Source organism: Peromyscus leucopus, chromosome 13 (assembly GCF_004664715.2).
Source record: "Peromyscus leucopus breed LL Stock chromosome 13, UCI_PerLeu_2.1, whole genome shotgun sequence".
Taxonomy (NCBI): Eukaryota; Metazoa; Chordata; class Mammalia; order Rodentia; family Cricetidae; genus Peromyscus; species Peromyscus leucopus.
In genome coordinates this window covers 37328023-37350155 of record NC_051074.1, presented here as the reverse complement: position 1 = coordinate 37350155, position 22133 = coordinate 37328023, and the positions used below count along the sequence as shown (strand labels likewise).

General features: G+C 55.7%; 1 protein-coding gene across 1 annotated transcript in view; it reads left to right on the top strand.

The window, feature by feature from the left end:
- Positions 1 to 22133, top strand: part of Speg (striated muscle enriched protein kinase) — a 57700-nt gene that overhangs the window by 28196 nt on the left and 7371 nt on the right. The window contains 22 exon segments of the mRNA XM_028893050.2: positions 1924 to 2184; positions 3518 to 3676; positions 3799 to 3988; positions 4096 to 4319; positions 6914 to 7033; positions 7264 to 7368; positions 7527 to 7733; positions 8419 to 8542; positions 8637 to 8812; positions 11586 to 11698; positions 12148 to 12316; positions 12508 to 12604; positions 12729 to 12929; positions 14309 to 14366; positions 14931 to 15008; positions 15101 to 15279; positions 15716 to 15742; positions 16316 to 16468; positions 17058 to 17100; positions 18319 to 18387; positions 18578 to 20546; positions 20834 to 20965. Coding sequence (XP_028748883.1) covers positions 1924 to 2184; positions 3518 to 3676; positions 3799 to 3988; positions 4096 to 4319; positions 6914 to 7033; positions 7264 to 7368; positions 7527 to 7733; positions 8419 to 8542; positions 8637 to 8812; positions 11586 to 11698; positions 12148 to 12316; positions 12508 to 12604; positions 12729 to 12929; positions 14309 to 14366; positions 14931 to 15008; positions 15101 to 15279; positions 15716 to 15742; positions 16316 to 16468; positions 17058 to 17100; positions 18319 to 18387; positions 18578 to 20546; positions 20834 to 20965 — 4854 coding nt within the window.

Genomic DNA, 22133 nt, shown 5'->3' with positions numbered 1-22133 from the left:
GGTGCCAGGGTTATATAGAGCCCTGAAGTACGGAGAGGGCTGGGTCCTCAGGGTTGGGGGGCATAAGGCGGGGCTCTCAGGCAGCTGGCAGAATAGGATCTCTCCAGACTGACCTTCGGAGGCTGCTGGGTCACCCTTCCAGAGGGTGGCCATCCACTTGACCATCCCTCCCATGTGACGTCACAGGATTAGGAACGTCTCCTCAGCCCCTCACTCTACCATGGTCCTTCCCTGCCCCTCACTGGGCACAGTTCCTTCAAGCCTGGCAAAGGCCAGCTCTGGGGCTTCCCAAGACATTCCCAAGCCCCTGCTGGAGCCCAGACCTACAGTCCTGGTTCCCAGGCCAGGCCTCGCCTGCCTCAGTCTCCCCAGTTCCTCTGGCTGTGGTTACCAACCTCTCCGAGCTCTAGATTCTTCGGGCCCATTCCCCGCCCTCTTCCTTCTCTGGGGTTGGGCTCTACCTCGCGTCTCTTGTGTTAACCAGTGTCATGGTGCTTCTTTCTCTTTGGGGTTCCGTTCAGCATTCCGAAGGCTTTGGGGTGCTCCTAACGGCTATGAACACCTCTCCCCTTGTTGCTCAGGGTCTCTGTCTGTCGAGGAACCCCAGGGACCAGGCTAGCCACTGGCCCTTTTACCCCAGCACTGATCTAGGAGGACCTAGATGAGTGGCAGGTTTAGGGGCAGCTCCATATCCAGAGGGGCCCTAGCTAGGCCTGTGTGCCTGTGTGTGCGTGTGTGTGCGTGCACATGTGTGTGCGTGTGCGTGTGCGCGCGTGCGTGTGCCGCACTAACCTGCCGCTTGCTGACTGAGGTTTTTGTCTGTACACAGGCGAGTGAGCTCAGGGGGCCATCTGCGCTGCCCCCCGCTACCCTCCGGGCCGCGCCTCTGTCTCAGGACCTCGCTGTGTTTCACTGCCTCCTGCCCACAGACCCAGCCGGCTCTCCGGCCCGGACTTATCCCTGCCTCCCCTCCTCCTCCCTCCCTAGCCCATGAAGCACTCTGGGGTAGCCCATGGGCCCCAGTGGATCCATCCTCCCTAAGCGGGTATGGGGCTGTGCAGGCCAGGAGGCCCCCAGAAGGACTGAGGGCTGGGAAGGGGACAACGATGAGGGGTGCCAAGCTCCCCCAGTCTCCCCGTAGGGGAGCATCGAGCGAGTGCATGTGCTATGCTGCTACAGGCCACTGTCTGTCTGTTCGTTTGTCTGTCTGTGTGTCTGTGACAGTTAGGGAAGGATTGCCTCTGAGCTGAGGTGGAATAAGGCAGAACATGGCATCCATGGGATGGAGGGGCCCAGAGCGGCAGGTGCAGTGGCCAGGAGGCTCACCAGGAAGGGGCAGGGCACTGACCATTTCAGAAATGGGTTTTTAAAATGGCACACAACACTTTCTATCCCACCAGAGACCAAAGGTCAGAGGTCTGGGGCAAAGCCCTGGCTGCTGGCAAGCTTAGGGTCCAGTGGGGCACCCTCCTTCACAGCCATGTCCGGCATGCTCTGTCTGGGAAGGAGAGAGAGAGCCAGGCTGAGTACAGGAGCAGGGTCACCGTGGGGGTGGAGGCTTGGAGATAACTATTTTGTAGCTCAAATAAAGTCCAGTTTGTACCCAGCCAGCGTGCTGTGTTTTCTTTACCGCCGCCGCCGCCACCCACCGTCCTTTTGGATCCCCTCCCCCAATGCCCTTTCACCTCTCATCCCTTCTCCCTCCCAGGGGCCAACATGGGTTCCCATGCCAGAGCCAGGTCTAGGGGCTCCTTGCTGTCTTGCCTGGGGGCGGATGGGCTTTCCCAGTCTCCAGAGGAACCAAATGCATCTCTCTCTCTGTATCTGTCTGTCTCTCTGTGTGTGCGTGTGTGTGTGTCTTCCTTGCCCCGTGTGTCTCTGCTCTGTCTGTGCCCCCCACCCCCGTGGCTGCCTTCCCCTCAGCACACCCTGAAAGCCGGTCCCTGGCCGTGCTGGCCCCCCTGCAGGACGTGGACGTGGGGGCCGGGGAGATGGCGCTGTTTGAGTGCCTGGTGGCGGGTCCGGCCGACGTGGAGGTGGACTGGCTGTGCCGCGGCCGCCTGCTGCAGCCCGCGCTGCTCAAATGTAAGATGCATTTTGACGGCCGCAAGTGCAAGCTGCTGCTCACCTCTGTGCATGAGGACGACAGTGGGGTCTACACGTGTAAGCTGAGCACCGCCAAAGGTACCTACTCACTCAGGTGCTAGGGCTGCTCTGGTGCCCAGAGCCGGGGGGCGGGGACTAAGAGACGGGGGCGGGGACTGGTGCAGAACAGACGCCCCGGAAGAGGAATTCTAACCATGGGGGGCAGGAGAGAGTATGGGCCTCTGGCCCATGAACAATGAGCACTTAGATCAACGGTTCTCAACCTTCCTAGTGCAGTGACCCTTTAAGACAGTTCCTCATGTGGTGGTGACCCCCAACCATAGAATTATTTTCACTGCTGGCCGGGTGGTGGTGGCGCACGCCTTTAATCCCAGCACTCAGGAGGCAGAGCCAGGCGGATCTTTGTGAGTTCGAGACCAGCCTGCTCTACAGAGCGAGATCCAGGAAAGGCGCAAAGCTATACAGAGAAACCCTGTGGGGGGGGGGGAGAATTCTTTTCATTACTACTTTATAACTGTAGTTTTGCTACTGTTATGAGTCATAATATAAATGTCTGACATGCAGGATATCTGATATGAGACCCCTGTGAAAGGGTCATTTGATGGGGGTCATGACCCACAGGTTGAGAACCACTGACTTAGGCCTCTCTCTGGCACAGAAAGTGATGCTGTTCCCAGGTAGAGCGAGTCCATTGAGATACAGCAAACAAACCTGACTTGGGTAGCTCTATTCTTGCCCTGCACGTTCCCAAGCTCATGTCTTTGAACAAGTCCCTTCCTCTGTATGAACTTGATTCTATCCATCTGTGAAAGGGGATGGTGCTAATACCTACCAGGCAGGGGGATTGGCAGAATTAGGGAGCTAACCCCTGCAGAGAACAAAGTCCCAGTGCCCGTCAAAGGGTGGAGACTCATGGATGCCAGCTGTTGTTACTATCAATGGTATCTCTGTCCTGGTCCTGTTCTCTGAGGAGAAGAGAGATGAGGGCACCTGCCTCTGGGGCAGGGGGTCTAGAGTGGGACCAAGAGGCACCTGCTCTGGGTGTATGACAGGTGGGACAGTATGGGCATGAACCAGACACAGACAAGTCTGGGCAGGGGGCTTCTCTTCAAGAACCTTCTCAGAATCAAGCTATGTTTCGTCTTGAATGGACAGAGGAAGGTAAGCGCTTCAGCAGGCCCTGTGTTCCTATAGTGTCCCCAGCCCACACTGGGAGGCTGCTACCCATCCTTCTTGACCCCCTGCCTCCAAAGAAAGCCTGGTCTATGAATCTTTGCCCACTGCCTCCGCCTTCATGCACAGAGGCTTCGCAGGGCTCAGCCCAGGCTCTTAAGGCTGGACTGGACCCGTGAGATGAGGTGTCCGGGCTGCCACAGCCTTCTTTGACTCAGTGCTGCCCACTTCCTCGCAGATGAACTGACCTGCAGTGCCCGGCTGACGGTCCGGCCGTCGCTGGCGCCTCTGTTCACCCGGTTGCTGGAAGACGTCGAGGTGCTGGAAGGCCGCGCGGCCCGCTTGGACTGCAAGATCAGCGGTACCCCGTCTCCCTCTGTTACCTGGACTCATTTTGGTATGGTCCCCCCGCACTCTGAATATGTTGAGACAACGTCAAGGGCTAAGATCGGGTGTGCTTAGAGGGCAGTCCTTCCTTCTGCTCTAGCAGCTTCCTGTCTATGTCCTCCTGCCCCCCAGGCCACCCCGTGAATGAGAGCGAGAACTTGAAGCTGCGGCAGGATGGGGGTCTGCACTCACTGCACATCGCCCGGGTGGGAAGTGAGGATGAGGGACTCTACGAAGTCAATGCCACCAACACTCACGGCCAGGCCCACTGCTCTGCCCAGCTGTACGTGGAGGAGCCTCGGACAGCCGCCTCCGGCCCCAGGTACCACATAGGACTCCGGGTGCTGCCTGCCGTGCCTCTGAGGGACCCTTACCCTGAGCCAGGAGGGCACGGCTGTGCACATCTGGGCAGCCATGTGGTTCTTACAGCTCGAAGCTGGAGAAGATGCCGTCCATCCCCGAGGAGCCGGAGCATGGGGATCTGGAGAGGCTGTCTATTCCCGACTTCCTGCGGCCACTACAAGATCTGGAAGTGGGGCTAGCTAAAGAAGCCATGCTGGAGTGCCAAGTGACCGGCCTGCCCTATCCCACCATCAGCTGGTTCCACAATGGCCACCGAATTCAAAGCAGTGACGATCGGCGCATGACACAGTGTATGTGACTGGGAGGGGACCCAGCGACCTCTTGGCTTTTTGGATCCTCCCCTAGGAACCTCTCAGGGTCTTCTCTTCATAATTTGGTTAGAGATGGGAGGGGCCGAGGAACACAACCTTTAGGGGCTCTGAGGTCAGTCTGTCCTTTCTTGAGCCCACAATAGTGCCATCTGCCGAATCAGCCCCGAGTGGCTCCGTTAGTACTTCCTGGGCCCTCACAGCCTGCTGCGGAGCAGCCTGGGAACTGCAAGCAGGTTACAGGACGCACAGTGCTCTTCTTCCCTCATTTGCAACGGAGCCGTGATGAGAATGAAATTAGTAATGTATATCACCCAAAGCCGGGCCTGCAGATAACACGCGGTCAGCAGATGATAAATCTCACGACGGGTTTTGTGGCCACCTACTCTCACTGTTGGTAAAGCCGAGCTGCCCGTATGCCCGAGAAGTCTCAGTGGAAGGGCTGGCATGCACAGGGTCTTGCTGTGAAGGGAAGCAGATCCAGGGTTGCTGACAAATAGTAAATGAGAAAGAGGAAGCCAGGGGATACGAAGAACAGGCTATTTGGGTGGGAGTCCTCTTGCCTGGTTATTTCCCCAAAGGAACACTTGTGTTCTATTGTTGAAGCAACATGGATCTCATGTGAGTTCCTCCTGCCTCTTCCCGGGACGGATTTCTTCTGCAGCTGCATCTAATAGCCCCTTGGTGTGTGCTTTCTGTGTGGTGCACCCCAAGTCCTGAAGCCCTGACAGGAACAATCTCACTTTGCCATAGGCCTGTGAGGCAGGTACTCTTATACCTGTTTACAGATGGGGAAACTGAGGCTTAGAGAGGTACAGCAAGGACTTCCTGACCCAAGCCCGTCTCTCTAAGAGCTCCTGACTGGGGATGCAGCTCAGTTGGTAAAGTACTTGCCAGCCCCAAGCCCTGGCTGTGACCTCTCCTTTTGCAGAAACTGGGTATGACAACATGCACCTGTAATGCCAGAATTCGGGAGGCAGAGATAGGAGAACCAGAAGGTCAAGGTCATTCTCAGCTGCATAGTGATTTCTAGGCTAGTCTGGACTACACGAAACCCTGTCAAAGAAAAGGGAATGTGAGAGAGAGAGGAAAGAAGAAAGGAAAGAGAAATAAAGGCTGTTTTAGTGACTAACGGTCCGTTCTCCCAACTCCACCCTCATCTCATCTCCGGTGCCACCACAGTGGCCCTGCTCCCTCTAGAGCTGTCATTGCTCAGTCACAGACTTTCCTGTGTCCCCACTTCCTTGGAGGGGAAGGCCCTGGTAGGTGTCTGTCTCGGGATCTGAGCTGACGTCGGTGCTGTGCCTGTACCTGGGGCCACCGGCAGGCGGCCTTTGGCTCCTCTTCCCTTGTAAATAGCATAGGCAGAGATAAGTGAACGGATTGGCCGTTCAGAGTGAGATAACAGGAAAGGAAGACAGGGCTGTTTGGGCACATCCCTGGTGTGGAGGAGAACAGTACAGGCCGTCCCTTCTTCACGTCCTGCCAGGGACAGCCTCCTTATCATTGACGGGGCAGAGTGCAAGAAAGGAGCTTTGGGAGGAAATGGATCTTAAGGTCGAACCATTGGTTCCTCACTCATTAGCTGTGTCACCGTGGACAAGCCAATTAACGTCTCTGACCTCATTGGTAAATGGGGATAATTCTGTAGAGTTGTTGAGAGGATTAGGGTTGAGAAAAGCATGTCAAGTACCTGGCGTAGGATGAACGCAGAGCTGGCAACTCTTATTGTAATTTATATTATGACACATATTTGGCACTTATTGCACGCAAAGCATTGAGTCCTGGGTGGAACCAGCAGAGCTGGACAGGAGCTGTCTGTCACTCATGGAAGTGAAAAGAGGAAATCCCCAAAATCACGGGGACCTGGTACCCGGCAATGAGCTTCGAGAGGGCTGGGAACCCAGGGAGGGCATCAGGGCACTGGAAGGGAGGGGTGGGGCCATGGCAGGCTAGGCTTCGTGGACAGGTGCTTGAACTATGTCGTAAAGGAGAAGGGAGCTTTAGGTAAGAGTTGAGAACATTCTGAATGGGAGGAATTCGGTGAACCAAGACTCAGAGGTGGAAATCATTGGCCTCTTCAGGGCCCCGATCGTCTATGAGAGTTGGGAGGAAATAGCCAGGTGGTGGGGAGGGCATGGGGGGGTCACTGGGTTTGGCTGGTCTCTAGCGGATTTTCCTCAGGCTCTGAGGGAGAGGAGGCACAGGCAGCATCGGCTGGGGTGAGAAGAGACCGGGGAGGGACCCACTCACCAAACTTTGTCAGAACTTTGACTTGGAAGTCTCAGCCCCTTGCGGGGACAGGAGTGAGGGGCCTGTCACGGGTTAGGGACACACAGACAAAGACAAACCTTGTGTGAGAAGAAGATATGCCAAGTGACATGCTCGAGAGGCACAGGGACCAGCGTTGGCTGCAGGAAGCACACGTCTCTTGGCGCCCCCCCCCCCCCCCGTTCTTTCCCCTTTCCCCTCTCCCTGCAGCGGGTACTGTGCGTGTGGCCAGGCTTGAGGTTACATGAGCCGAGCGCACAAAGTATTCTCCTGATCAGCCATGTGTCCCTGTCCCTCCCCGACAGACAGGGACATACACCGCCTGGTGTTCCCCGCCGTGGGGCCTCAGCATGCCGGTGTCTATAAGAGTGTCATCGCCAACAAGTTGGGCAAAGCTGCCTGCTACGCCCATCTCTACGTCACAGGTGAGGCAAACACCCTCCCTAGCCTATGGCATCACCCAAGGGCTAGGCTGGAGGTGGTGGTGGTGGGGGGGGCTCTATACCAGCTTCCTCTCCACTCCGGAGGGAGTAGCTGGCATTGCCCTGTGCCTGTGGCTGAGCCTCAGTCCCAGCTCCCCCAGCCTAAGGGTCGCTGGTCCTGTAGAGCCCTCAGGCTCTGAAGCACCCCCACACCTCCCACCTGTGGCTTTCAGATGTGGTTCCGGGCCCTCCGGATGGCGCTCCGCAAGTGGTGGCGGTGACAGGAAGGATGGTCACGCTCACATGGAACCCACCCAGGAGTCTGGACATGGCTATCGGTGGGTCAGGGCCACACAGGTCAGAGGGTAGGGATGGGGCATGGACGGAGAAGGCTCAGGCAGGGGCACTAAAAGGTCCACGTTTTCGAGCATAGGACGGGGGAGTGGGTAGAATGCGAGAAGCGGGCCCAGGAACATCTCTGTTGTTTCTTCTCTAGACCCAGACTCTCTGACATACACTGTGCAGCATCAGGTGCTGGGCACAGACCAGTGGACCGCACTGGTCACAGGCCTGCGGGAGCCTGTGTGGGCAGCCACGGGGTTGAAGAAGGGACTCCGGCACATCTTCCGGGTCCTCAGCACCAGCGGCAAGAGTAGCAGCAAGCCCTCGGCGCCATCGGAGCCTGTGCAGCTGGTAGAGCACGGTGAGCCGGATGCCGTCGGGGTTGGGGGGGGGAGGAGGAGTCAGTGACAGAGGCTTAAAGGCTGCTCCAGACTTGGTGACTACGGCGTGGATGGTGTCGCTCGGCAGGATCCCATCCCATCAGGGGCAGCAGTGGTCTGGGTACAAAGCTCAAGATTGGTGTTATCCGTCCTTCCTTCCTTAGCTGCTTCCTGGCTATGCCTCTCTGAGCCTCCACTTCTCCATCTTTCGTAGCTGGGGAGTTTCTCTCCAGCTCCCGCCGAGCCCCGCCAGTCCCGGAGCCCACTTACAAAATAAACACATCGACTCTCATATTATTTAAACCGCCCGGCCATCAGCTCAGGCCTACCACTGTCTAGCTCTTACTCTTATACTCAGCCCAATTCTGTTAATCTATATGTCACCACGTGTTCCGTGGCTTTACCTGTTGCCTCTACGTGATGCTGCCTGGACGGCAGCTGGTGTCTCTCTTTCCTGTCTTCCTGTCCTTTCCTCTCTCCTCTCTGCTAGTCCCGCCTATATATACTTCCTGCCTGGCTACTGGCCAATCAGTGTTTTATTTATCAAACAATCATCCACAGCAATCTGTAAAACTGGAACTTTGGGGGTGGGGGTGGGGGCACAGAGGGTGCCCGGGCCCCACTGCCAGCCCAGTACAAAGCCTGTATTCTCCTCTCCCCTCCCAGGCCCACCCCTGGAGGAGGCTCCGGCAGTGCTGGATAAACCAGACGTTGTGTACGTAGTAGAGGGCCAGCCGGCTTGCGTCACGGTCACCTTTAACCATGTGGAGGCCCAGGTTGTCTGGAGGAGGTAGGAGTCTTTACTCACCAGCCCGCCCCCCCCTACCTGTGACAGTCCCAGCCCCAACCCTGCCTGGCAAGATCACCCATCCTATCCTTCTTAGCTGCCGAGGAGCCCTCCTAGAGGCACGCGCAGGTGTCTATGAACTGAGGCAACCAGATGACGACCAGTATTGTCTTCGGATCTGCCGGGTGAGCCGCCGAGACCTGGGGGCCCTTACCTGCACTGCCCGGAACCGCCATGGCACCAAGGCCTGCTCGGTCACCTTGGAGCTGGCAGGTGGGTGACAACGTCTTAATATTCCTCCCTCTCAGGCGAGCTCTCATTCCTGTCCTAGTAACAATACCAGCATTAGTAATAATAAGAGTAATAATACTAATATTTATTGAGCATACATGGTAACATGTTCTATAATAACTACACTCAGGAAGCCAAGACAGGAAGATTATGAGTTTGAGGCCACCTGGGCCACGAGTGAGGGAGGTCTAGTCTAAAAAAAAAAAAAAAAGCCTGGACTGTAGCTCACCATAGAGTACTCACTTAGCACAAAGCCTTAGGTTGGATCCATAGGCGCCGCCGACACACACTCACACATATACACACATATACATACACAATGTTATACATAACGTTACATGTAGTATTTAACGTCTCCTATGTGCCGGGATCAGTATGAAGAACTTCACCTACCTCATTTAACGCATTAACCTTGTGAGATGGGGTTACTTGTCCTTCCCGTTCTGCAAATGAGGATGCAGGGTCAAAGTGTTAGGTAACCCGGCCCAAGGTCCTAGAGTCTGATAAGTACAGGAGCTGGGTTCGAGTTCCCACGTCAGACTGCAAAGCCGTGAGTACTGTTAGCCTGTGTGCTAAAGACAGTAAGGAAACCCTGTCTCAGCTAAAGTGGTATAGGAGGAGGAGCTGATTAAAAGCAAACGTCCTTGGGCTGGAGAGATGGCTCAGTGGTTAAGAGCACCAACTGTTCATCTAGAGGTCCTGAGTTCAATTCCCAGCAACCACATGGTGGTTCACAACCACTTGTAATGAGATCTGGTGCCCTCTTCTGGCCTGCAGGGACACATGCAGGCAGAATACATAATAAATAAATAAATCTTTAAAAAAAAAAAGCAAACGTCCTCAAGCACAGTTGTCACCCACCGCCCAGCTCTGCGACCCCCGGCTGCACGTCAGGACTACAAGTCTGACATGTCACTGTCACCTGTTAACCATGTGGAGGCCGAGAACCAAAGTCACTTTCTGTCATTTCGCCTCTAAAGTCAGAGCTTCTGGAGCTGCCGTGTGCATTAAGTAGCCATTGTTTTTTTTGTGTGTGTGTTTTGCTTTGTTAATTAACTCCAGGATCTGTAAGTGCCACTGAAAACCTCAGCTCCACCTGAACTGAATGTTCTTACCTGCTGAGTGGATCCAGTCCCAGCCAAAAACAAAGAAAGTGACATTTTTAGTTAGCACAGACAATCTATGAGCAAATGGACATTTTTCTGCTGGGAGTGGAGGGGGTGGGGAGGCCAGGTGGTGGTAGCACACACCTTTAATCCCAGCACTCAGAGGCAGGTGGATCTCTGTGAGTTCGAGGCCAGCCTGACCTACAAATCGAGGTCCAGGACAGCTGTTACCCAGAGAAACCCTGTCTCGAAAGACAAAAACAAAAACATAATCGTTGAAGTTCACTTAACCTCCAGAGTTTTGACCTTGGTAGTTGCCTCCTCCCTCAGCAGACCGGGGACCAAGCTCCTAGAGGGAAGACAGCTGTGGAGGGGGTACAAGCAGCCACAGGGGTGTGAGGAGGAGGTGGGGGCCCTCCTGACCCCGGGTCGATAGGGTTTCCATTTCTGGAGTTTTGCTCGTGCCCAGCTCCCACCCTGCACTTCCTACTCGGTCACCCCTCTGTCCCCAGATCACAGTATCTCGTCACTTAAGCTTGCAGTCAAATTTAGGGCTTGGAGAGGCCTGGGAGACCTGAATCCTAGCTTGCCATGGATGGTGATTGAGGGAGACTATCTTAACCGGATAGTTATACCAGATGCTCCATTCTGCTTGGCTCTGCTTAGCCATCAGTCAGGCAGGATAGATAGAAAGGCAGCCCCCTTCTCTTTAGGCCTGCCACATAATAGCCTCTTTCCCAGACCCAGAATGGCCTCTCCTGTTGTCTATATAAAGCCAGGAGGTCCCTGGGGTGGTGGCAGTCTATACCCAGCTGCTCTATTTTTTTTTCCCTTGGGGCTTGATTAATCTCACTCCTCTTAAAGCTGGGGTCCTGGAGATGCACTCAGAACACGGGGTCTGGAATTCACAGTCTTTGTTACAAGGCACACTGCAAAGTGTGTTTAATTCTACCATGAGAATGAGAGGCTGCTTTGCAGGGCATAACGTGGCCATGTGGTTTGTGGGAGAAGGAAGCCGAGAGTTCACTCCTAGACTGTCCGGTGAATACCTGGGCAGGGCATTTTGTTCAGCTTGCCGCCATCTCCCAGAAGGTAGAAGGCTTCCTAGACGCTTAAATGAGAGAGGAGCTTCCAGATAGAGGCGGGCATCCTTCAGGAGCTGAATTCTAGGTTACAGCCCCAGTCTCCTGCCGGGGCCAAGTAGAGGCAGTCAGAGGCCACCAGGTGGGGTGCTGAGAAGCGCAGTCACCCACAGGGGGCAGCTCTGAGCCACACTGCACCAGCCTCCTGGTGACTGCAGGGAAGGAAGGGCTGGATAGCCAGACCAGAGCAAGGGGAAATCCAGACTTCTTTTGTGTGTGAAAATGTCCTGATTTCAAAGCCATCAGAGGAATCCTAAGGGTCCCACAAAGCAACCTGTACCAGAGACGGTGTTTCTGAGCCTTGGAAAGCACCTTTGTTAGGATTTGCAGGGAGAGCCAAGTCAGGAACTCCAGTGTCCTCAGGCACGGTGGGGTGGGGTGGGGGATTGTGGGAGAGTCCGGGGATCCAGGGCCTGGTATTCTCACCATCCAGTTGCTGATCGGGACAGGGGCTGAGGAGGCAGACCCCTGTGGTGATGATGTCCGGTCCTCTTCTGTTTGTCACAGAGGCCCCTCGGTTTGAGTCTATCATGGAAGACGTGGAGGTGGGGCCTGGAGAGACCGCCCGCTTTGCTGTGGTAGTTGAAGGGAAGCCACTGCCAGACATCATGTGGTACAAGGTGAGAGGGTGATGCAGGCTGAAGCAGCTGGCAGGGAGCCCTGGGGTTTGTGCAGTTCTGGGAGGCTTTAGAAGAGAAACATCTGGGCAGAGGTGTGGTTGGTTTCTCTGAGACACGTTTTCTCTGTGTATCCCTGGTTGTCCTCGAACTCGCTCTGTAGACCAGGCTGGCCTCGAACTCAAGAGATCTGCCTGCCTCTGCCTCCCGAGTGCTGGGATTAAAGGCGTGTGCCACCACTGCCTGGCACTGGTTAGGGGTTATTAACAAGAGATAAGGGAGAAGCTGGTTCTGGTCCCCGGGGTCAGAGGAACTGAACGGAGACAGAGTGGGGCTTGACAGGCAGGCGCCTGGTCCAGATGAAGGAGAAGGCTGTCTGGTGTAGAGGGAAAACTGACTCCCCGACGGCAGTAAGGTCAGACCTAGGCTGCAGGTGACACCCACTTCTGCAGGATGAGGTGCTGCTGGCCGAGAGCAATCACGTGAGCTTCGTGTATGAGGAGAACGAGTGTTCGCTGGTGGTGCTCAGTGCAGGAGCCGAGGATGGAGGCGTCTATACCTGCACGGCCCGGAACCTGGCCGGCGAAGTCTCCTGCAAGGCAGAGCTGTCTGTGCATTCAGGTGGGTTAGTGTTTGGGGGAGAAGTTCGGGGCAGGCAGGACCCTGCCCTGCATTTCTTACCACCCCAGGCCCCTAGTTCCAGCACCTGACTGAGTGCCAGCATTCCGCCCTTGGTCTTTTGAATCTGTCCCACGTGCCTTGTCTCTATGTGGCCCCCTTCCCGATACGGGAACATCTGCCTCCTCCCCCAGCTCAGACAACTATGGAGGTCGAGGGGGTTGGAGAGGATGAGGAGCCCCGCGGAAGAAGACTGAGCGACTACTACGACATCCACCAAGAGATCGGCAGGTATGGGGAAAGGAAGAGCCGGCACCGGGGACCGACCGAAGGAGGCCGCTGGGTCTGAGGACCAGGATAGGTGGAGGGTCGGCGCTGCAGTGACAGCCGTGTCCTGTCACCCTGTGTCATCCAGGGGGGCCTTCTCCTACCTGCGGCGTGTGGTGGAACGGAGCTCCGGCCTGGAGTTCGCAGCCAAGTTCATCCCCAGCCAGGCCAAGCCCAAGGCATCGGCGAGACGCGAAGCCCGGTTGCTGGCCCGACTCCAGCATGACTGTGTGCTCTACTTCCACGAGGCCTTTGAGAGGCGCCGGGGACTTGTCATCGTCACCGAGCTGTATCCTGGGACAAGCTGTGTGGGGGGGGAACGATGACGAAAGACTGTCCTTCGTCAAGGCAGATGGGGAACATGTTTTGCCCTTTGCATAGTGGTCCTTTGAGCGAGGCTGTAACCGGGGTGGGATCTAGCTCATCCAGCATGCTCGAATACTCTGCACCCCATAAGAGTGAGTGTTGAGGCTCACACCTGTGACCCCCCAGGACTGGGGAGGTAGCTCAGAAGTTTATGGTCACTTTTGTCTACACAGCCCAGTCCAGGCTACATCAGACCCTTAAAAAACAATGGACCTGTTGACAGTTGGGATGAATGATGAATCTGGGGACATCTGTGAAAATCATTTCTAGATCTTTTGATCTAAACACAACTAAACAAAACCAACAAGAAAAACTTAAGTTCATGCCAGGCACGGTGGTGTATGCCTTTAATTCCAGCTGTCAAGAGATAGAGACAAGTGGATCTCTTTGAGTTCCAGGCCAGCCTAGTCTACAAAGAGAGTTCCGGAACAGGTAGGGCTATGTAATGAGACCTTGTCTCAAAAAAAAAAAAAAAAAAAAAAAAAAAAAAAAAAAAAGCGTTAAGTTCACATAGCATTTAGTAGTATATGCCTGGCAATACTGCATGGATTTTACACTTAGCATATATTCAGTCCTCATGGATATCTACCCAGTAGAATTTCATCCTTATTTTCTGGCTGATGGAAGAGGCATAAAGAGGTTAAAACAGTGTATTCTAAGGCCCTACAGCTAGCAAACACCGTATGTTTTCATCACAGGGTCCAATGTATCTACACATATGACAGGCCCCTGCTTCAGGCGAGAACCCATACCTCGTTTACTTACGAGGACTCTTTTCACAAAGCCACACCTTTCTCTCAATGTGCTAAGCAAAGGCACCTTGAGCTAGCAACGCTGGCGGTTGGCTTCACCCTCCTGGAGCAGGGGGACTGTGACCTGAACACCAGCCTCTCAGTCTGCATTGTTCAAGGCCAGACCGCAGCAAAATGACACATAAGTTCATTACACGGACCTCCGGGTTACTCTCAAATACAGTTGAGGAGTTTCATCTCTAGTCGACGAGATTTTACTGTAATGTGAACCCTATAAGATGTTCCATAGGCCAGGAGAGGAATGGTCACCTTCATTTCACTCTGGGAGGAAACCTATGCTCAGAAAGGGTCAGGGAGTCGCCTGGGAGTCCAAGTTCAAGCAGGTCTCCCATGTGTATAACCTGATGCCAGGAAAGGGGAACATAGTGTCTGGACCTGTCTGTCTGTGTCAGATATGCTTTGTGGGGAAGGAGGACCCTGGGCTCAGTTCTGAGGCCGGCCGACCAGTTAGGAGTTAGTGCTTGACGCTTCTCCTTGACCTACAACACAGCTGCACAGAAGAGCTTCTAGAACGCATGGCCAGGAAGCCCACCGTGTGTGAGTCTGAGGTGAGGGCAGTGGGCGGCAGGGGCCGGCTTACACACCACTTTTCACCTGTGTGAACTCTAAGAATGATGGGTGGGTCCTGTGCATGCCATTCGTGCCCACCAGGAAGCCAGGGGTGGCGGTGGAGAGCACACAGCCCCTCAGACAGCGGGAGTCCCCATCCCACTAGACAAGACTGGCTCTGTCTTTTGTAAACAACAGCAGACATATTCCGGACCCCAACTCCATGGCTTCCCCGTTTTCCTCACATGTACATTCTACAAAAACTACCGAGACTTTCATCTCACTGTATGGCCGGGCAAACTGTCTACTGCACAGTTCTGTTTATATAATATAAATCACGATCCTCTTTACGTGTACTGTGCCCCAACTCGTACAGTGTGGCAAATGGCGACCCGAGACTTAGCATCCCTCATCCCGTGTGGTGGGCTACAGATGAGCTTTCAACGACCCACCTGAAGGTCACTGCCCAGGCATGGTCTGACCTCTCGCCACATCCCTGGTGATGCTCAAACAGAATGCCACCCCCCCCCACCTCCACGGACTCTGTCCCCCTGTTTCCGCAGACCCGGGCCTATATGCGGCAAGTGCTGGAAGGAATATGTTACCTGCATCAGAGCCGTGTGCTTCACCTTGATGTCAAGGTGAGGAGGGATGTGGAGAACAGTCAGGAGGTGGGGGGGGGGCTGTTGCGTCGGGTGCTCGCCCTTAATCAGCCTCCATGCTTTGGTTACAGCCCGAGAACCTGCTGGTTTGGGATGGTGCAGGGGGTGAAGAGCAGGTGCGCATCTGTGACTTCGGGAACGCCCAGGAACTCACTCCAGGGGAGCCCCAGTACTGTCAGTATGGCACTCCAGAGTTTGTTGCACCCGAGATCGTCAACCAGAGCCCTGTGTCTGGAGTCACTGACATCTGGTAATGCTGGCCATGCTGGCCATGCTGGGGACTTGCTCACTGGCTGGCAAGAGCTTCGGGAAACTGGGGTTCTGATAGCCAGTGGGTGGCGTTGCTCCTGAGGTTTCTCTTCCTGCCCATCGTCTTCCTGTTCATCATTCAGGGCTAACCCAGCCCTCTGGGCCTCAGCTCTGTAGCCCTCAGCTTCCAGCTTCCTTAGGGCTGGGCCTCCCCCAAGTAAGACTGGTATAAGCTTGTTGGTCCTCAGACTTCTGGGGTTCTTCAGCCAACCCTGCCATGGCCCCTGACTTTGGGTTGAGTTCCTCCCTGAAGTAGGTACCTGCTATGCGGCATTCCCCGGGAGGACCCATCCTTTTCAGAGTGTGGTGGTGGAGAGATCGACTCATTTCTGGCTGGAGTGAGCTGGCCTCTCACCCATACTTCTGGTTTCCCACAGGCCCGTGGGTGTCGTTGCCTTCCTCTGGTAAGGACCCCTCTGCAGTCTCCTACTGGTCTCCCGATTGGGCCACCCCTACCATTTACACTGCCCGCAGTCCACTCCCGTCTCTTCCACACACACACTGCTCCTTCCCCCACTTAAGGGCTTTCACGTGCATGAGGCTGCTTACCCTGGTTGGCATGTCCCAGTTCCATAAGAGGTGGGCATACTGGATCCACAGAGGCCTGTAGGCTTAGCACCATTTTGGCAGGGAACTTCCTGGTCCTAGGAGGTCCAGGGCATGGCCTAGAAGGAGATATGTCTCCTTATGGGAAAGCCACACTGCGGGAGGGACAGAACTTGTTCTCCAAAGCACAGGCAGCCAGCTCCCAAGGTCTCCCTAACCCTCTGAGGACCTCAGGGGGCAGCGGGACAATAATCTGAAAACTCTGGCTTTCCGTCCAGATTTGCCCAGCCTCTGATGTCCCCACATCCTTAGGCCTCCCCTTGTTCCCGGTCCCCTGTCGCCAGCATTGCATTTCACCTTAGCCTCCGCCTCTTACCATACCTACCCCTGACCCTGCCTACCTCTCACCATAGCCTACTCTGTCCCTGCAGTTTGACGGGCATCTCCCCGTTTGTGGGGGAGAACGATCGGACAACACTGATGAACATCCGAAACTACAACGTGGCCTTTGAGGAGACCACATTCCTGAGTCTGAGCAGGGAGGCCCGGGGCTTCCTCATCAAAGTGCTGGTGCAGGACCGGCTGTGAGTAGACCTCTTCGCTGCAGAGACCTGCCCTCAAACCACATGCATACTCCTACCAAGCCTCTGCCCTTAGACACGCAACTCCCAGCTCCTTTTGCTTTTTTTTTTTTCTTGTAGCATTTTTAGGATTTGCTTTGAATTTTATTTATTTATTTTTGATTTTTTTTTTTCAAGACATAGTTTCTCTGTGTAGCCCTGGCTGTCCTGGAACTCACTCTGTAGACCAGGCTGGCCTCAGACTCACAGAGATCCACCTGCCTCTGCTTCCTGATTACTGGGATTAAAGGCGTGCACCACTATTGCCCGGCTAGTTTATATTATTTTTAATTTTGTGTGTGTGCGTGTGTACCTGAGTGTGTTATGTGCATATGAGCAATGGTATCTGTGGAGACCAGAGGCACCAGACCTCCTGGAGATGGAGTTTAGACAGGTCTCTGGTCAGGTCCCTTGGAAGAGCAGCATGTGCTTCTGACCACTGAGCTATCCTTATAGCCTTAAATCCCTAGTTCTTAGGGGGTCCCATTTTCTCAACCATTCATGAATGAATGAATGGATGGATGATAAATCATTACTTCTCATTCCTTTACAGGAGACCTACTGCAGAAGAGACACTGGAACATCCCTGGTTCAAAGTGAGTCTAGTCCTACCAAGTATGGTACAGAGATGGAGGGGAAGAAAATGTTACTAATGGCTCCATTTACAGAGCAGCATTGTGTGTGATAACTATCATACGCATTTTTTAAAGGTTTTTTTTTTATTATTATTATGTGTACAGTGTTCTGCCTGCATGTATGCTTACAGGCCACAAGAGGGCGCCAGATCTCATTACAGATGGTTGTGAGCCACCATGTGGTTGCTGGGAATTGAACTCAGGACCTCTGGAAGAATAGTCAGTGCTCTTAACCTCTGAGCCATCTCTCTAGCCCCTATGATATGCATTTTATATACATGTGACCTATTATTCTCACAATGGACCTGTAAAAATTGTAGTATTGCTCCCATTTTATTAATAAGGCAACGGAGGCCCAAGTCAATGATCAAGTTGGAGTGGCTAGACTCTAAGCATAGCTCCTCTTACCCTGGTGGATCTTCTTCAGGGTTTTCACTGGCGCTCAAGACCAATAGAGGCCTAAGTCCCTCCCTTTTGTGTGCCCACCTCTGTCCTGGGTTGGTTCCACGCACTAGTGGCTGGTTGGCCTGGCTCACTCACTTATTATGAAGGTCAGAGGGTCAGAGTTCTCCTTTTCAAGCCCCAGCATCCTAGGCACTGGCAGAGAGGCAGTCAGCAAGTGAGTCCAGAAAAGTCATCTCAATAAACTTGCCATTGGATGAGGCCATATAGCTCAGTGGCAGACTGCTCAATTAGCACGTTCAAGGCCCCGAGCTCGGTGCCCATCATCCTACAAAACAAAATACTCGTCATTGGGCACAGTGCTGGGTCATCTGAAGACAAGCCATTCTAACAACCCTTGAAGTAAGAGTTTCCTTCCTCGGACCAAAATCAAGTGGCACCCAGTGAGCTGGGTGGGGTGTTGCAGGCAGCCTTGGTAGTCTGGGTCACCAGGATGGCAGATGTCTGGGATGCTTGTCATACATACAGCTGGGGACCACCAGGGTACCCACCCAGTACGCCAGGGCAAGCCACCCTCAAGTACTGCTCATCACCTGCTTCTCCCCTTACAGTCAAATGATTTGTCTCAGGTGTGTCTCTGGCCTGCCACTAGTCACAGGGACAAGACCCCCAGGAACCCATACTTCTTGCCCCAAGCCCCAGAGTGGACTTTGTCTCTCAGAATGGTCGGGGCTTGACAGAGTGCGGTCCCTCGGGCCCTCTTTTCTGGGTTTGCAGACAGAAGCAAAGGGTGCAGAGGTGAGCACGGATCACCTGAAGCTCTTCCTGTCACGGAGGAGGTGGCAGGTGAGTGTGTCTGTCCTTTCCGCACTAATTTCCTCCCACACAGCGCCCCCTCCATGTGATCCCCCCACCTCCCACTCCAGCCTGGGCTGCCTTCCCGTCGCCATATTTCTTGCCCCCAGAGTTGAAAAGGGCCTGGGAGCCAGTTCGGCCTCTGGGTCTTCCCGGTCTGACCTTAGTACTTTGATTGCAGCGCTCCCAGATCAGCTACAAGTGCCACCTGGTGCTGCGCCCCATTCCAGAGCTGCTGCGGGCTCCCCCGGAGCGGGTGTGGGTGGCCATGCCTAGAAGACCACCCCCGAGTGGGGGACTTTCATCCTCATCAGACTCGGAAGAGGAAGAGTTGGAAGAACTTCCTTCGGTGCCCCGCCCCCTGCAGCCCGAGTTCTCAGGTTCCCGGGTATCCCTCACTGACATCCCCACTGAAGATGAGGCTCTGGGGACCCCGGACGCTGGGGCTGCCACTCCCATGGACTGGCAAGAACAGGGAAGGGCTCCCTCTAAGGACCAGGAGGCCCCCAGCCCCGAGGCACTCCCCTCTCCAGGCCAGGAGCCCCCAGATGGGCCTGGCCCCAGGCGGCCGGAGCTCCGCAGGGGCAGCTCTGCTGAGAGCGCCCTGCCCCGGGTCGGGTCGCGGGAGCCGGGCCGGAGCCTGCACAAGGCAGCCTCTGTGGAGCTGCCGCAGCGTCGGAGCCCCAGCCCGGGTGCCACCCGCCTGACTCGGGGAGGCCTGGGCGAGGGCGAGTATGCCCAGAGGCTGCAGGCCCTGCGTCAGAGGCTGCTGCGGGGGGGTCCCGAGGATGGCAAGGTCAGCGGCCTCAGGGGCCCCCTGCTGGAGAGTCTGGGGGGTCGGGCCCGGGATCCCAGGATGGCGCGGGCTGCCTCCAGCGAGGCTGCACCCCACCACCAGCCCCCTCCCGAGTCTCGGGGCCTGCAAAAGAGCAGCAGCTTCTCTCAGGGTGAGGCAGAGCCCCGGGGTCGGCACCGCCGCGCGGGGGCACCCCTCGAAATTCCGGTAGCCAGGCTTGGGGCTCGCAGGCTGCAGGAGTCTCCATCTTTGTCTGCCCTCAGTGAGGCCCAGCCACCCAGCCCTGCGAGGCCCAGCGTCCCCAAACCCAGTATCACCAAGACCCCAGAACCTTCCGCTGCCACACCCAGAGACTCTCCCCAGCCCCCCGCCCCTCAGCCTGCCCCAGAGAAGGTCCCAGAGCCCAAACCAGAGCCAGTCCGAGCTGCCAAACCAGCACAGCCCACGTTGGTTCTGCAAATGCCAGTGCAGCCTCTCACCCCCTATGCTCAGATCATGCAGTCCCTCCAGCTGTCCAGTCCCACCCAGACCCCACAGGGCCCCGCTGTGCCTCCATCAGAGCCCAAGCCCCACGCGGCTGTGTTTGCCAGGGTGGCCTCCCCACCTCCCGGGGCCTCCGATAAGCGCGTGCCTTCGGCCAGAACCCCCCCAGCGCTAGCCGAGAAAGCCCGAGTCCCCACGGTGCCCCCCAGGCCAGGCAGCAGCCTTAGCAGCAGCATCGAGAACCTGGAATCAGAGGCTGTGTTCGAGGCTAAGTTCAAGCGCAGCCGCGAATCGCCACTGTCCCGGGGCCTGCGGCTACTGAGCCGCTCGCGCTCGGAGGAGCGCGGTCCCTTCCGTGGGGCGGAGGACGATGGCATCTACCGTCCCAGCCCGGCGGGAACTCCGCTGGAGCTGGTGCGACGGCCCGAGCGCTCGCGCTCTGTGCAGGACCTCAGGGTAGCGGGAGAGCCAGGCCTCGTGCGCCGCCTTTCGCTGTCCCTGTCGCAGAAGCTGCGGAGGACCCCTCCCGGGCAACGACACCCGGCCTGGGAGTCCCGCAGTGGAGACGGGGAGAGCTCCGAGGGTGGTAGCTCAGCGCGGGGCTCCCCGGTGCTGGCGGTGCGCAGGAGACTCAGCTCCACCCTGGAGCGTCTGTCCAGCCGTTTGCAGCGCAGCGGCAGCAGCGAGGACTCCGGGGGCGCCTCGGGTCGCAGCACACCGCTCTTCGGACGGCTGCGCAGGGCTACTTCGGAAGGGGAGAGCCTGCGACGCCTCGGTGTTCCACACAATCAGCTGGCTTCTCAGGCTGGTGCCGCCACACCTTCTGCTGAGTCGCTGGGCTCAGAGGCCAGCGGCACATCGGGTTCCTCGGGTAAGGAGGGCATTAGGTGGGACGTGGGTGTGGGGTGCTAGAGATGACTCTGAAAGGAGAAGGGGGCTCCAGAGGCCGGAAGGGTGGCATTGGCAGGGGCTAGAGAGAGAGAGAGGAGGAAGGTGGAGAGGCAGAGACTAAGAAGGGAACAGGCAGAGGAGAGGACAAGGTGGGTTTTTTTTGTTTGTTTGTTTTTTTTTTTTTTTAAACCTTGAGAGCTACAGGGATGTGGGTGCTGGCTGGTAGTGTCTACACAGGAGCTCATGCGTCTGGGTCTGTCTGTACAGCTCCAGGGGAGAGTCGAAGCCGGCACCGGTGGGGCTTTTCCAGGCTGCGCAAGAACAAGGGCTTATCGCAGCCAGACCTCTCCGCCAGTGTCCAAGAGGACTTAGGTCACCAATATGTGCCCAGTGAATCAGGTAAGAAGCCTCTCGGGTTGCTCTCCTGGCTGCGTGAGGAGAGTAGTTCATCACGGGGAGCTTGGGCAGCCATGGAAGAGGCCTCGAGTTAGGAAAACAACAATGATAATTACAGTAGCAGCTGCCATTAATTAGCAACGGCAAGTGTCCTATTAAGCATGTCACAAAGGCTGTCTTGTTTAACAGCAGCGCGTTCTTTAGAAAGATGATCTTCAGCATCCTAGTTTACCGGTGAGGAAGCAGGCTCAGTGAAGTGATGCTGAGTAGCTTGTCCAAGTCAGATCTAATAAAGAGAGCAGCCACAGCCCAGAAGCATCTCCAGGTCACTCTGCTGAGGCCTTTGTTTGGTTGGCCTTATGTCGCTTGTGAGACCCTGGAAGGTTTCTGCATCTGGGTGTTTTGGGGTTTTTTGTTTGTTTGTTTTTTTGTTTTTGGTTTTTCGAGACAGGGTTTCTTTTGTGTAGTTTTGGTGCCTGTCCTGGATCTTGCTCTGTAGACCACCAGGCTGGCCTCGAACTCACAGACATCCTCCTGGCTCTGCCTCATGTGTGCTGGGATTAAAGGCGTGCGCCGCCACCACTGCCCGGCCCTGGGTGTGCTTTTGAAGCAGCTCAAAATCCTGCTTTTGTGCACCCAGAACTCCAGAGTGTGTGCCCTCAAAGACACACTTTTGTCTCCCAGCTTGGATGTCTCCCTCAGTTCTCTGCAACTCTGAACTCCTGGCTGCCTCTCCTCATCACCCACAGGCACATCTTCGGGGAAAAGTAGCCCTCCGGCTTTTTTTTTCTTTTGCTGGAGTAGAGGCCTGCCATATGCCCTAGTCTATTTCTTGCTCAGGCATCCTTAGGGCTGCAGGGAGGGAGGTAATCTCCACCTGGTGTCCTTTCACCTGGAAAAGAGGAGGCCAGGCCACTGGGGTGGTCTGGAGGAAGCCACCAGGCAAAGCTGTACACATGAATTTTAGAAGCTGTCCGCTCTATTCTGGCCCAGGTTTGGGCTAATCTGCTCAGCCTGGGTCTGACCTTCCCTTTGCCTCAGCTGGCTTGCTGGAGAGGACTGTTCCCGAGCCCTAGTCGGGACCGTGGGACTGGTCTCAGTGAGTGGCAGGGAGGGAAGACCAGCTGGCTGGGAGAATGGAAAGGAGAGAGATGGAGGAGAGCGTGGCAGT